General features: G+C 40.3%; 1 protein-coding gene across 1 annotated transcript; it reads left to right on the plus strand.

The window, feature by feature from the left end:
- The first annotated feature begins 2,572 nt into the window (after window positions 1-2,572).
- ctss2.1 (cathepsin S, ortholog2, tandem duplicate 1) lies at window positions 2,573-12,937 on the plus strand. The gene is made up of 8 exons (XM_044033704.1): window positions 2,573-2,781; window positions 4,018-4,142; window positions 4,294-4,416; window positions 5,987-6,139; window positions 7,393-7,617; window positions 9,841-10,006; window positions 10,096-10,198; window positions 12,038-12,937. The coding sequence occupies exons 1-8, from the start codon at window positions 2,760-2,762 to the stop codon at window positions 12,135-12,137; spliced, it is 1,017 nt and encodes a 338-aa protein (XP_043889639.1). The 5' UTR covers window positions 2,573-2,759; the 3' UTR covers window positions 12,138-12,937.
- The last annotated feature ends 2,576 nt before the right edge of the window (window positions 12,938-15,513 follow it).

A 15,513-nucleotide genomic window follows, 5' to 3' on the forward strand; every position in this document is an offset into this window, starting at 1 on the left:
TGACCTTGCTGGAGGCAATAGTGTGGATTTCTTTGAAAGGCCAACACATCATTTTCACAGAGTGCAGTGACTGTACTCTTAAGAGCAAGTTTGTGCACAATATATTATTTTTTTTCCACTTATTACAATTTTTAATGCCATTTCCACACCTAATGTCATCCATTTTACAAATAAATCTTGCGTAAACGACTGCGAGTACTAAACGCATCCTGCAATCCACTCACTGGGAATGAAAGCCTCCCAATTTCCCCCCCCCAAACACAGATTTTCGGTAACCGTAAACGTGCACGTGCACAGGACACAGATATTTAGCGCAGACACAGGTATTGATTTTGGTTTCTCCCTCGTAACATGTTCTACTGTCAAGTGGTTTCTGATGTGTTGTTGGCGTTGCTGGGCAATGGGAACCTTTCCTCTCCTGTTCACACAGTCATTTCATGTTGTTCCTCTCGATCATCTCTGCAGAGTATTGTTCAGTATTTTGTGTTCTGTTCTGCACTTTTCTGATCATTTTAAATGTAAACTGGTGTCTTCTATGAAATTGAATAAAGGTTTGTTTTTGTTTGTTTATGCCAAAGGCGGCAAAAAAAACGTTCAACAAATGACTACAACTGGAATATCAGAGCATGAGTGTGCTTATGTAAAATTGCTGCATTTACAGCCCGGTGTCCTACGAAAACAAATAAAAACTTTTTTATTTTATTCAAACCACCTACAATTCATGAATTAATACAAGTGGTCACCCTTTGCATCTGTGTAACATCCCTGTAAAGGCCAGGGGAGAACAAAACCACACAAAATAGTCGATATTAGCAGCCTTTGTCCACAAGAGAACGTACTTTTGTGATGGTGGAGTGAAAATGTTGATACATTCACACCCACAGAAACTGGAGGGAACAACTTTAATGGTCACAAGCTCCATCTTTTCACTCTGCTTCTAACCCTTTAAGATAAATGTCTGCATGTCGTTTAACTTTAACATCCAAGATGCCTTCATCGTTGAGGTTTTTTTCCGCAGCTGCAGACACAGATCCTCGTTTGTCAGAAACGTACACGGATTCGTTTGTGTCATGTATTGTGGTGCAATGAGGAAGTAGAACTGCTGCTTAATCAGTACAGGCTGAGCTCCCGTAAACAGAACTGAGGCTGAGAACATGACGTGAAATGTACATGTGAAACCATAAGGTTCATTTCAATGTTGATCTATTCAAAAATATACACAATATGATGGTATTTCTTGAAAAAAAAAAATCCAACGTCTCTTATCATTATCACCCCGAAACATTCATGTTCATAACCATGACCATATAAGAATAAAGAATTGAGAACTAATATTTTAAGTATTTTTCCTCATCTCATCTAGGGGCTAAAGGGGTAAAATGTAAATATGTTGATCTGGTATAACCCTCCCTATTCTCTACCCTCAAACGCTGAACCTATTTGGTTGATGTTCACGTGTCAGCAGAAGATGGAGATGGAGAGTGAAAGAGTGTCTACTTTCAGATAAGAATAATCACATGAGGAAATGAGATGGCAAGCGATTGTACGAGGGTTTAATGCGTTAAATATTCATTGGTACTGCTTTTTGACACTTTTCAGATGTGGTATAGTTGTGTGGTAATATTTCTGACCCTTAGCACCAGGTTCTTGCTCTCTGCTCACTCCGGATGCTGGAATCTGATGTTCTTCACCTCAAAATTAGCCAGGTCACTTCTGTAGAGGCTGCCAATTTGGAGCACCATGTTTTTACACTATGAACAAACTACACTTAATGCCTTAAAACTGAAGGCTACAGCCCAGCTAACAGTTTTTGGTTCCTAGAACGTTGCCTTTTGGTTGTGGGAAGGTTCCCTGAAGATTACCCCCTAGGTTCTCCTGTGGTTGCCACAGAAATTGTTCCTAACATTGCCCTAAAGTCAGTTTTTGATTCCCAGGAAGCAACTGCCACAACCTTCGGAGAACGTTCTCCAAAGGTTCCCAGAATGTTCCCCTAACGTTACTTTTCTACAACCTTTAGAGAACATTCTCTCAATGTTCTCAGAACGTTCATAGACATACTTGCAGTTTTAGATAAAAAGAATAGGCAAACTTGATAGAATTCTGAAAGTTTAATTTTCAACCAAAACATGTACAAGCATACAAAATAAAAAATAGAATTAAGTCAAAGTAGAAAAAAAACCTCTAAAAATGTCTAAAGATATGTACAAAAGTGTATATGAAATAAAAATAAAAAGACATTTTGCCCATCAACACCTTTAATAGTCACTAGCCCACACTTTTTGCCCTGTTTTTTAAGTCTTTATGCTAAAATAAGCTAAGCTACATATCTAATTGTAGATTAACTGGTGTGGGATTGATTCAGACTCATTTAACACAAACTAATAAAAAAAGACATGAGTCATGAAGAGTCATGAAAATCATATAATAAGGAAGTAGAGGTGCTTGTTAATCGTTGACCGTATTTTATATTCAAAAACATATTTAGTGTTTTCAATTTCTGCCAATAAACCCCTCCCACACAATATCACACACTGGACCTTTAATATGTATGATTTGCTTTGGCTCTCTCCTTCTTTATTTAATTAAAAGGCAGATAAATGCATGTGTCTTCTCAACAAACAACACTCAGAGGTGATGATGACGATGATGATGCTGTGGTGCACAAAGAGGAAGAGAACGCGCCTGGAAACTCGTGACACTTTCTTCATAAATGTGAACCAAGAACAGTGCGTGACGACAGATTGAGCAGAGAGGCAGAGATGATGAGACGGACTGACCGAGGTGAGTGAAACTCAGGCAACGTTTGGCTTTTTATTTCATATGGCGACGGTTTATTTTTACGATTCAAGAAGGAATTAAGTTTTACTTTCGTTTTTGTTGTTTTTCGTGCTCAAAGTGCAGGTGTCGAACATTAAAGAGAGAGTAAAATCACACTGAAGCTCACTGTGGTTATTAATAATAACTTTATTTTATTCTTATAATACTACTACTAATAATAACAATTATTACTATTATTTGACTTCCTTTTCGATATTTATGCCGAGTGTGATTCTGGTAGGAAGTCTGTGTAAATATACACATCACAACTACAACTATTAATCGATTAGTAGTCAACAACTAAGAGTTGTTGTTGTTGTTTTCAAAAATAAAAGCGTTATCATCGAAAACGTCCAACACATTTGTAAAGACACTGTCGTGTGTTGATTATACATATTTATCAGACTTATTTCCTCCACTCGATCAGATGTTAAACTGGCTCGTCTGTATTCATACTGTGACCATGTGTACGTGTTATGATCAAATATGTATAAATAGTCTTGTCCAGTCTTTTAAAGGTGTGATAACAACGTTTCTTCACGCTAATGTGATTAAACTGCAGCAGTGACTTTGCTTCTTCATCAGTTTCTGTTCTGGTTTATTTTGTGTGGATTCAATTTAAGTTCAGTTGAGGAAGTGATACTTAAGGTATCTCTATCTAAATATCTATCTATCTATCTATTTACATATGTGTGTATACACACAAGACAGTGTTTATAATACTGTTTGTATTGCTGCTTTGTTAAAACAATTTCCCCTTGGGGATGAATAAAGTATTTCTATTCTATTCTATTCTATTCTAAGCCAAGTAACATTTAAAACTTTAAAGGTATGGTGTGTAAATTCCGTAAATGTGAAGTTGCATGTTGTAGCTGAGTATCTCTCTCTCTCTCACTCTCTCTCTCTGTGAAAGAGTTTGTGTCCACGAAAAGAAAAAAAACAATTGTTAGGAACCTGAAGAGTCGAAAGTAGAGGAAGTATGGAGATTTCACCGGTGTTGTGTTTACTTCCGCCTGAGTAACGTGGAGTAATCTCCTCCCACTTTGGTTCCTTTTAAACTGGTGTAAACGCCAGAAAGCACCAAGGCTCTAAGGCTTCAGAACCAGAACCGTGTTTCTCTGAAAGCACCAACAATGTCCCGTCTCCTCCATCACGTGTGTGTGTGTGTGTGTGTGTGTGTGTATGCGTGTGTGGTTACAGGCGTGATGTTGCCGAGCCTGCTGCTCGTCTCCCTGTGTGTCGGCGCTGTGTCCATGCTGGACAGCCAGCTGGACGTCCACTGGGACATGTGGAAGAAGACGCATGAAAAAAGTTACCGCAACGAGGTTTGTCGTTTAAAATGTCTCGTTAGAAATGAAATGACAAGAATGTGAATTAAAATCAGTGTGTGTGTGTGTGTGTGTGGGCACAAAATCCATATTGTCTTCAACATGTTCTGACCTTGTGCACTCTGTGTGTGCGTCTGCTTGTGTTGAGGTGGAGGATGTGCACCGCCGGGGATTGTGGGAGAAGAACCTGATGCTCATTACCATGCACAACCTGGAGGCCTCGATGGGGTTTCACACCTACGAACTCGGCATGAACCACATGGGAGACCTGGTAAGATTCTTGTGCACATAACTTTACACATTGCTTCCTTTTCTTTCTTTCTTTTTTTTTATCACAGCGGTGGTGCAGTGGTTAGCAGTGACCTCAGAACAACAAGGTTCTGTGTTTGAACCTTAGCTTGCATGTTCTCCATGTGTGTGCTTGGGTTTTCTCTGGGAATTGTTTCCCCCCAGAGATGATAATTAGACATTGAAGGATGCAAGCGACACATAAATAGAAGAGCCAACAGGTGGCGCTCTCTGCTTCTGAACTGACCTGTGATTGGTCAAAGATTCCTGTCAGAGGACTGTAGAGCTGAAACAATTACTCGATTATTAATCGATTTTTCATTATTAAAGCACAATTTCTGATAGTTTTAGCTTTTAAATGTGAATACTTTCTAGTTTCTTTGCTCCAGATGACAAAGAAATCATTAAAAACTGAATCACTTTGGTTTGTGGACAAAACAAGACATTTGAGAACATCATCATTTCCAGCTTTGACCACATTTTTGACAGTTTTCCAACATTTTATGGACCAAATGATTACTTGATTAATTGAGAAAATAATAATAGATTCTGAAAATAATTGTTAGTTGCAGCTCTAGAAGACTGATTATCCTAATGCTGGAGTCTAGACTCTAGAGGAAGTGCAGTAGTCGAGTTCTCGCTCAAAACACTCAGTTTATATTTACAATTGAAATTTGAATACAAAAGCATTTATTTCAATAAAAATGAGACAAATTGTGCCTCGGACAGACTTTAGGTTTGTGGCTTCACTGAAGAAGTAACCTCTCGCTCACATGACTCACCTCAATCAAACACGTTTTGATCCTGTGCATAAACAGGAAGGAAAAACCGCGAAAAGTCACTGATTAAACTCTATATGAGGATTGTGACACAGGACGTTTGATAGGTCACATGTTTTTCGTTAAGGAGCAACAGTCTAAGATAATTCCGTTCTCTGTTTATGCCACTTTAGCTATATTTCAACTCTCCTCAGAGTTGAATGGAGGCTCTTATCATAAATAAATGACCCTGAATGTGAAAGAACAGGCACATTTTAATTGAATTTTAAAGCCACATTGCTTCATTTTTACCTTCATTGTTGTCGTCTTGGCTCAGTCGTAAACAGCAGGACAACACGTGTCATCATATCACGCTGTAAAGTTGTTGGCAAACATTCCAGGGGGACGTGCAGAGTCGAGTGATGAGACCTTTGCTTCTTTATCTCACTGAGAAATGTGATTCATACAGTTATAAAATGATGCATGGGACAGCTACAGTGCGTTAGTCAACGCACGATCAAACGTCATGGCTCTTGAGTAAAAAATTTGAAAAATAAAACAATACAGTCTCTGTGTTAAAAACATCAGAGCTAAAGCACACACTAAAAACAAAAAAAATGGTCAATATGGACGGTCAGGAAATTAGAAAAAGAAAATTCAGCATGTCTCAGTTTTAATTCCCTTTTTCATGTAAAAGGAAGTCAAATGCAGCTTAATTTCCTGCTTCGTGGCGGTAGGTCACCTGACTCTGCCTCTTTTTTCTTACTCTTTCTTTCTTGTTGTACTTCCTCATAGACAGAAGCGGAGATCCTGCAGTCCTACGCCACACTCACTCCTCCTGCTGACATGCAGAGGGCGCCATCTCCCTTCACAGGCACGTCAGGCGCTGATCTTCCAGACACCATGGACTGGAGAGAAAAGGGCTGCGTCACCAGTGTCAAAATGCAGGTAAAAAAACAAAAAAAACAAACACAAACTGTGAAGAACCTGTTTGAGTCAACACCTGCGATGGAAGACAGAGGCATTTCATTCAACAGAAGTACAAAAAAGCAAAACCCACATACGGTACTTCCTGTTCCTTGTTTTCTGAATTATGTTGAAGTTCGCGCAGGAAACTGTTGCCACAAACACTGGTTTAAGTCACTCTCACGTTGTGTGTCAGGTTCTGAGACCACTGTGTTACACCGCGAAGACCACGTCGCCTCCTGACTTATGTCTAATTCTTATTAATCCAAGTTTAGTAAAAACCTGACATGGAAACAAAAGTCATGCAGTGTATGTGTATAGTTTTGTGGATTTATGGCCCCAAAATACCAAAAGTCACCTTTATTCAACCAAGAAAACCCAAGTGAGTTTAAGGGTTGTTACAATATTTTGTTGTGTAAGTAATAAGTATTATAATTTAGATACAGTAGATAGATAAGGTGAAAGTAATAAATAATAAACATGCATTTCCTCATCTATCAATGTACAATACAGACAAATATTGACGATTCATTTTCAAAATATGCAGATCATCCACTGTGGTGGACCCCCTAAACGTTGAGTAACCAAAATATATACAGCGTGGGCTTGATATTTACAGTGTAAAATTGTTAAATTATCATGACCTGAGTATTAACATCTGTTTACCTGAGCATAGAGTGAGCCGTTTAAAAAGTGGACAATACTATAAATGGTGAGTGTCTTCAGTTATATGTGATGTGCAACTTCCACTAAACCTTTTCCGTGAGTAAGATCCCGACAAATAAATTCACAACATGATAAGAATACAAACAAATCTGATCTTAAGAACCGTCTTATTACTGACTTGTATTCTGTTCAGCATCAGTCAAGCAGACACGTGACATGAGAATTGATTTTTTTGGCATTTCTTCTCTTCTTGTTCTACAAGTTAAATATAATTGATAAAAAAAATAAATAAAAAAAAGTTCTTTAACCTCATAAACTGTGCTGGATCCTCCAGTGGCTCCGTTCGACACTCAAGTCTGTTGTGTTGCCAAACATGGAAATTTGGAGAATGTGATAAAATCCACACAGTGTTAGAAGCTGTTAGATTGAACATTGAATCCGCAGGAACTGGTTTAGGGTTTAGTTCTGGTTCTGGACAGAAACCAGAACTGAAGAAGTTTCTTGTGAAACCCCTTCACGTCCAGATGCTAGATGTGACGTCACAGTAAACACACTTTGTGTACACGCAGGGTTCCTGTGGCTCTTGCTGGGCCTTCAGCGCCGCGGGGGCCCTCGAGGGCCAGTTAGCCAAGAAGACAGGGAGACTGGTGGACCTGAGCCCCCAGAACCTGGTGGACTGCTCTAGTAAATATGGCAACAAAGGTTGCAACGGCGGCTTCATGCACCAGGCCTTCCAATACGTCATTGACAACCAGGGCATCGACTCAGACGCTTCGTATCCCTACAAAGGACGGGTGAGTGCATGGTGTATATGCATGTGGAAGATACGTACGTAAAAATCATCATGCATTTTCAATTGAACCCAGACCATATCAATGCTTTCTTCGCTTTATTGTTGTTCTTTTGTGGCTTTTGTGACACAAAGAAACCGATGGAAAACAACCTTTTGTATGTTCTATCTTTTAATTGCAAATGCAATCATACAGATTTTTCAAATAACCTTTTACTAAAACACAAATCACAAACAATAACAATTTTACAGCATTTCTTTGACCAATGTCATCTTATTTGCAGATGACACTCAGCTAATTATTGCCTTCCTCCACGACTACAGTGGATTAGTCTTAAGGTATTTTCTCGAAAGATGAGGCGTTCATCGGGGACAGAACACTGATGTTTGTGCGTTTCTTCCCTAATTTTATCATTCTTTTGTGGCTTTTGTGACAGGAAAACGACATTTGTATATTCTATCATTGAATATGTTGCAAATGCACAGTACAATAAAAAAGGCAGCATGACCAGGCACTTAAGATCTTCCACATCAGCAATGGAAAAGGGTCTCCACATAGTGGAACTTAGTTTGTACTAAAAGTATCACATGGAAATAAAATGAAAATGCAAATGACATAAATCCTTGGCTTTTGTGACGCAAAGAAACCTATTTAAAACACCTTTTGCATATTCTTTCTTTGGAAAAGTACAAATACAATCATACAGATTTTTCAAATAACCATTTACACTACCATTAATCACAAACAATAACAATTTTACAGCATTTCTTTGACCAATATAGTCCAGGCAATGTCATTGTATTTGCAGATGACACTCAACTAATTGTTGCCTTCCTCCTCGACTGCAGTGGATTAGTCTTCGCAAAAGAGAAGGCGTTAATCGAGGACAGAACACTGATGGTTTTTTTTGCCTTTCATGTAATGCTGAGATCCCAGAAATGAAAAAAAAAAGCACAATGTTCCTTTAAAGTGTAAACACGTCGGAATCCAGTGCAAACTCAGGTTTGCTGTTAACACATTCCCTTCACGAGACAACAGTGTGGGTGTAGCAACAGCAACAATAAGTTAAGCACAGCGCTCCAGGCTGTAGACAGCAGCACTCTTCTCACTAGTCTGTGGTCTGCTGTTAATGTCTCTTTGGAGCAACAATAAATTAATCGGAGCGGACAACATGTTTGTCCTCCAGGCTCCATCATCTGGTTTGTGTGGAGGAGGAAGAGGAGGAGGCAGTTCCGTTGTGGATCCGACAGGCTGTTGAAGCCTGATGTGACGACCAAGTGTGTCTGAAATCTTCTTGTCTTACTCACCTGGAAAACATCTGAATCCAATGAATGAAAGAGGAGATGAGAAGAAGTTCATTTTAAAACGCATGCCTTTAATAAAAGTTGTGGGAAATTGAGGATCATTGTGGAATATGTAGTAATGGTACGCTCCATGAATTGGTTTTTCCTGTAGTGTCGCGAGATTTGTCATATAGAAGAAACCAAATTAAGTGCAGATTTGGTTTGAGTGGAGCCCCCTGGTGGTGGTGGTGAGGATGTTAAAAACTCCATGGTTATGTCTTTGTCTGGACTAGACTTTTGGGACTCAGTTTTGTGGGTCTTCAGTGCCGCAAATGTGTACTCAGCCAGCAGTGACAGTACATGTGAAGAAAAAAAAGCTACTATGTTTACTGTTTCCTACCAAAATTAAAACCAAAATTAGCTCCAGTTTTTTCAGAATTTGTGGGAAGACAGAGGGAACTTGAACTTCCCGAACGAGTCCGGTCTTCCTCGTTCCTGCCAACTTTTCTTTTCAGTCATCGCAACAATGTCGTGAATTGCAATTATTTTAACACTCTTTGACACCCAAAAAATTGCAGTTCGCGCTCCCAAACTGAACCGTGGTTTGTGTATTTTGTCTGTTTTTTTACAGTTTGGTTTTATACCCCTAGTGTTTATGGACAAGTAGCATATAGCATATAGCCACGCCCTAAAGCATAACCTGCTTCATCGTCTATTTGACTCTAAATGGGACTAACATTTACAAAACCTAGTATAAAAAAGTGAAAATGATGTCATAAGTCGAGTTTATTCCCTCAGAAGTTTCAGGCTACATTCAATGTCTGTACTCATTACTTAATATGTCATATAAAACACAACACAAGCCAAAAAGACGGCAGTGTTGTGTAGAATTGTGTATTATTGTGAATCATGAGTGTTAACCTCCTCTTTCTTTTCACTTCAGCAACAAAGTTGCCAGTACAACCCCGTGTATCGCGCCGCCAACTGCTCTCAGTACAGATTCCTGCGTCAGGGCGACGAGGGGGCTCTGAAGCAGGCGCTGGCCACCATCGGACCAATCGCAGTAGCCATTGACGCCTCGCGACACACATTTGTTTTCTACAGGAGCGGTAAGATAACACATCATCAGCACGGCCCCTCCCACCCTGAACTTCTCAGCTGACAAAATAATACATAACGTTGAATTCGTGTCTTTCAGGGGTCTACGACGACCCAGGGTGCTCCAAGAGGGTGAACCACGCCGTGTTAGCCGTGGGCTACGGCACAGACAGTGGAGAGGATTTCTGGCTGATCAAGAACAGGTGAGACCCCGGGCCCATGCAGTACTTATACATGAGTACATGTGTCGTGAATACAGCCTCCGTCCAGTGTATTTCTGAGGCAGTTCCTCCTTGATGCACATGTTTTTAATCATTTTGGTTTGAAAAGAACTTACAAAAAATGTTGTGACGTTGTTGAACGGACGTTTTCCTCAACTACATTAAGTTTACAGCTGTAGTTAGTTACGTTTTTCACATTTTAAGGGACACTTAAACTTAAATGTGTCACGTGATCATCAAACGGCCGCCCTGAGACACACGTTTTTTGACTGTTCGTCGCCCTACGCCGCTCTTCATTGAGTTCCTGTAAATTATAACAAGTGTTGTGTGTAAAGGATCTTCAATAATAAAAAATATCCCAGTGCCGTCAGATAATGTGAAATAAACAGTTATAATAGTTACAATAAAAAGTTCATTCTTCACATGACCAAGTGGGGAAAATATGTGTTAAAATATGTCATTTAAAACAGCCCTTTAAATAACACATTGTAGAAAAATTATTGTTTTATTGTCTAAATACAAACAAAGAGAAATTCCTAATCCTTATCTCACAGCACTTAATGTTTATCTCTGTCACACCTGTGAAGGCTCACAGCCTCAAATAAAGTACACAAATGACTAGTTAGTTAGTAAAGTAAATCTAAGGCTCTGTCTTTCAGTTTTCTTGAAACAAACCTGTTCACTCAATGTCTGATTCAATCCACCTGTGTTTGATGAGTGAGGACACACAGGTGTGAAGTGGTGGGCGTGGCCTAACATATAAAAGCAGCCTGGTTGAGCGCAGTTCTGACAGCACAATGGAGAAGACATGAGGGGTGGGCAGCAGTGTAAATCCAGATTGATGTAGTTGCTTTTAAACAATCTTTAACACTCATTGTATTCAGATTGACAGAAAGTGTGACATGTGAAGTCAAAGCGAAGTTTACAAAATGCTATGAATAATACACAACTCCTTGTGGACGTGGTATTTTGCACATGACGTGTCTGTGGTTAAAAAATGAAACCACCTTTTGGTGCTCTGATTTAATCTGAAACAAATATGACAAAAGTGCCATTAAAGGGGGAAAACGGAGAATAACGTTAGGATATCAAAGGAGAAAAAGCCACAATGACTGTGTCTGCACCAGCTCCTGTACTGTGAAGGAATTTGGATGGAAGTGTTAAATCAGGGTTCTTGTCAGCCCCAAAGTAGAAATCACACTTCTACAGGAGATGATGTGAAGTGCTGGAGACTGTGTGGGTGTCAGGAAACTCAGCCACTGGCATAATAATCTGGGACTGTCCAGAAATAACACAGTGCTGGTCAAACTCGCAAAAACAAGCTTTGGAATTTATTTATTTTTTACAGAAAAGCACATTTTCACATCTGCAGTTTAATCAAAGTTCTGGATCAGTTCATTAATATCTGTGTAGTCGAGTCCTGACCCCACCCCCCCACACAACAGAGGAATGGATTGGCTTAGCTAACGAAATATATGCTTTTTCACAATTAAAATGGACACATTTAAAAAAGAATGGACAACGTCCTTCATACGCACAAGAGATACAGCCATCACAAATGAATGGACCCTTGGTGGAAGCTTTATTCTACTCTTTTAATTTGAATTCTAAACGTTTGTCATTTATAATCTGTGTCTTTAACAGAGTGCATAATCTCCTTTTTAGTCTGTACATAGTAAAGGACAGCATCGAGCACTTTTTGCAGATGATTTGGCTAATCTTTTTTGTAAGCAGACAGATTGTCCTCTTTCATCATTTACAGTAAATAAAGAAATTTAATTCTACCCCATATTATTTTTTTTTTCCGTTCCTTTCATCCAGCTGGGGAACCTCTTTTGGAGAGTCGGGCTACGTCCGGATGTCACGCAACAAGGACGACCAGTGTGGCATCGCTGAGTTCGCCTGCTATCCCATCATGTAGCCAGAATGATTTCACAAGTCCCCCACCACCACATGTTTCAGTTCTAAATAAAAGTAGAGATGTAATGACAGGAGGAGCGTGTTAAACCCCTTTTCCACTGTAGTGGAAAACCAACAACAACGCCTCCAGTAAACCAATGAAGCACGTTTCGGTGTTTAAACTTAAATTCTTTGTTTTTATCCTGTAAAACTGACATGTTTTCCTCTCAGAGATGCTTTCCGGTGTGTTTTGATGATGCACAGATTTGGCCATCAGGTCCTTTTCACATCTGCTGAAAACGCAGTGAAGGTGAATTGAGCTGATTTCCCCATCAGTGTCTCGAGGCCTCGTCTGTTAAACCTGCCATAAAACCGTCTGAGAGGAAACCATTGACGTGGGGGAAATTGGTGCGTTGGTCAATTTAGCATTTACATGTTACGAGGGAGAAACCAAAATCAATACCTGTGTCTGCGGTAAATATGTGTCCTGTGCCCGTGCAGGTTTACCGTTACCGAAAATCTGTCTTTGGGGGGGAATTGGGAGGCTTTCATTCCCAGTGACTGGATTGCAAGATGCTTTTAGTGCTCGCAGTCGTTAACGCAAGATTTATTTGTATTTGTTGTAAATCGTTTTCAAAATGGATGACATTAGGTGTAGAAATGGCATTAAACATTGTAATAAATGAAAAAAAGACTCTATATTGTGCACAAACTTGCTCTTAAGAGTACAGTCACTGCACTCTGTGAAAATGATGTGTTGGCCTTTCAAAGAAATCCACACTATTGCCTCCAGCAAGGTCAGAATAAAGTCAGCAGAGAGCAGTGTTGGGTTACAAATGAGTCATTTTTATTTTTTTTTTTAGTGCAACATCACAACAAACAATTTTCACATGAGGTATTCAAAGGGATTTTCTTTAGTTGTTGATACAAAATGTCCCACCATGATTGACGTTTAAAGTGTTGTGTATCATCTTTTTAAAGCCTTTGGTTGGTTAGCCACATTCATTAGTAAGTCTAACACATGAACAAGAATGGCACGATAAAGCATGGTGGGTCGGGGTCCGAGCCGAGGAAACGTAGACTCAAATATAATATTTCCCCCCGGCTCTTCCCCCGTTTAAAGCTTTTTGTATGGATTTCAATAATTCCTACTTACAACAGTGGGATCGAACAGTATTTCAACTACACTAAACATTTCGGAAAAACAGGGTATGGGAGGGGGGTGGCTTACAAATGTGGAAAAATAGCTTCTGTCTCCTCTGACCGTGTTTCTTTTTTTTTATTCGGGGATGGGTGCTTGATTCTTGGGCTTTTTTTCTATAACAGCAAGTCACGTGATTCTAGTTTTCGGAAAACAGGGAATAGGCAACGTTGATTACAGCAAGATCCTCCTTGCTTGGATTGTCACCTCCCCTTTTTTTTGGTCTTGACATTTGTGCATATATATGTATATATATATATATATATATATATATATATATATACACAGAACATGGGTCAATGGGACACTCTAGCATACTGGACTTAAGCTTTGGCTGGACAGGGGCCTCGTTTGGCTCCTGTTTGCGGATTGATTCCAGCACATTTGGTTTGAAGTAAAAGGCATGAAGAAGAGACGGATGAGACAGACAAGAGATAGATTGATAGATAGATAGACAGACAGACAGACACCCTGACAGGATGGATTCTTTGGTTAAGGAATATCTTTGCCACACAACATCTCACACAATTGAGGTAGATGGGTAAAGTCTTCATGTACACACAGGGGGGAGGAGGAGAGGGGAGGGCAGGGACAGACGGGGGGGACACTGGGGTTTACAGAGTCAAAAGACTTCCATCTGAAGACACTGCCTCATGTCAGTTTCTCAGTTCCAGCTCAACTTAATACTGTTTTATGCAACATTAAAAAAAAAAAATCAGCACGGTGAACCCCACTGGTGCTTTCTTTTTTATTTTTGAATCCTCTGAGTGCTACGGTAGCTGCGATAGGGAACTGCTAAAACCACCCATGATACATAACGATTCAGCAGTCACCCATCAATCTTTGGTTGTTTGTCTTTTTTTTTTTTTTTTTTTTTTTTTTTTTATTATTTGGTTTAAACATTATCAAAAAAAGTGTTGTTGATTTTTTTTTTTGTTCTTTTTACATTTTTTATATCTGAAAGGTATACATTAGCTTTCAGTTCTGCTATTTCATTATTTAAGCCCCCCCACCCCTCCTCTCACTACTTTGCTCTTGCAACGGCCTAGGCTGGCAGCCAGCCTAGTTTCAGGGTCAAGTTTCTATAAAAGCCACTAGGGGGTGCCCCAGGCTAAAATGGCAATGTGGATCACCTGCAGCAGCCAAATGGATTCACTCCCTCCCTTCTGTTCTCCCTGATGCACTGAAAGGGAAGAGCTTCCCTGCTTGACACGGAGCAGAAGGTGGCTCAATACAAAAAGCTCTGTCTCCATTTTAGGCTTGCAGTCAGAGACAAAGAGAAACCTGAAAGGTGTCACCTCCGCTTTGATACAATGACAGAAGCGAGCCGGGGTCAGCAGAGGAGCTTCCAAGCTCTTTCATTTTTCATTTTGCCCCTCTGTACTGACTCAACTGCACGCCCCCGCCATGGCCCCCCCACCTTTGCTCTCAGCATGCTTACAATTGTTGCTCATTAAAGTTTAATTCAGCTCCATGCCCCACTACTTCTATACCTCCTGTTCCTCAAATAACCCCACCCCCCCCGCCTCCCCTCCACACACACACACACCACTACCACTGTCCTCATTCTGGACGATTCAGCCTCCTCTCTGATCTCCCTCCGCCCTCTTTGAATGCCCCCTAAAGCCCACAGGTCTGGCCAAGAGCAGACCCCAGACCAGATACTCAGAGAGGAGATAGGATAAAAAAAAAAAGGCCTTCCCTTTGAAGTCTGAGAAAAAGTCGATGGCCTCTTTCATGACTGCCCGTCTTTCAAGTGCATGCTGTGAAGGGGGCCCTGGCAATCCACCCCTTCCAGTGTTAAAGCTAGAGAGAGCGAGAGAGAGAGGGGTAAAGAGAAACAACAGAGAGAGGGATGGAAAACGGCCTCGCCACTCTTTGGCAGCAATTACACAGAGGTCAGAGGATTCGATCTTTGGTGATTCCTCCCGGTTTAAACATTAATGCAGGCAAAACATGAGAAAAATCACGTTACCTAACGCTTGTGCAAGGACAAAGCCTTCAGACAAAATCCAGGATTCCTCCAAGATGAGGTACAAACCCTAAGATACCTCAGCCGTTCAAGAACAAACCTGACAACCCGCCCAAAGATTTACCTCCCAAGGAACAAAAAGCCTGGGAGGAACAATACCTGCGACTGTCACAGTCCCAACAAACAGTCCAGGAACAGAGCCAAATCCAGAACTTGAGCCAAACG

The sequence above is a fragment of the Solea senegalensis genome, linkage group LG9 (assembly GCF_019176455.1).
Source record: "Solea senegalensis isolate Sse05_10M linkage group LG9, IFAPA_SoseM_1, whole genome shotgun sequence".
Classification (NCBI taxonomy): Eukaryota; Metazoa; Chordata; class Actinopteri; order Pleuronectiformes; family Soleidae; genus Solea; species Solea senegalensis.

Bases quoted from the DNA above. Each gene is read 5' to 3' on its own strand.
- ctss2.1 (XM_044033704.1), top strand. From the start codon at position 2,760: ATGATGAGACGGACTGACCGAG. The intron at 2,782-4,017 runs GTGAGTGAAACT...GTGTGGTTACAG, and splicing joins GATGAGACGGACTGACCGAG to GCGTGATGTTGCCGAGCCTG. The intron at 10,007-10,095 runs GTAAGATAACAC...CGTGTCTTTCAG, and splicing joins ATTTGTTTTCTACAGGAGCG to GGGTCTACGACGACCCAGGG.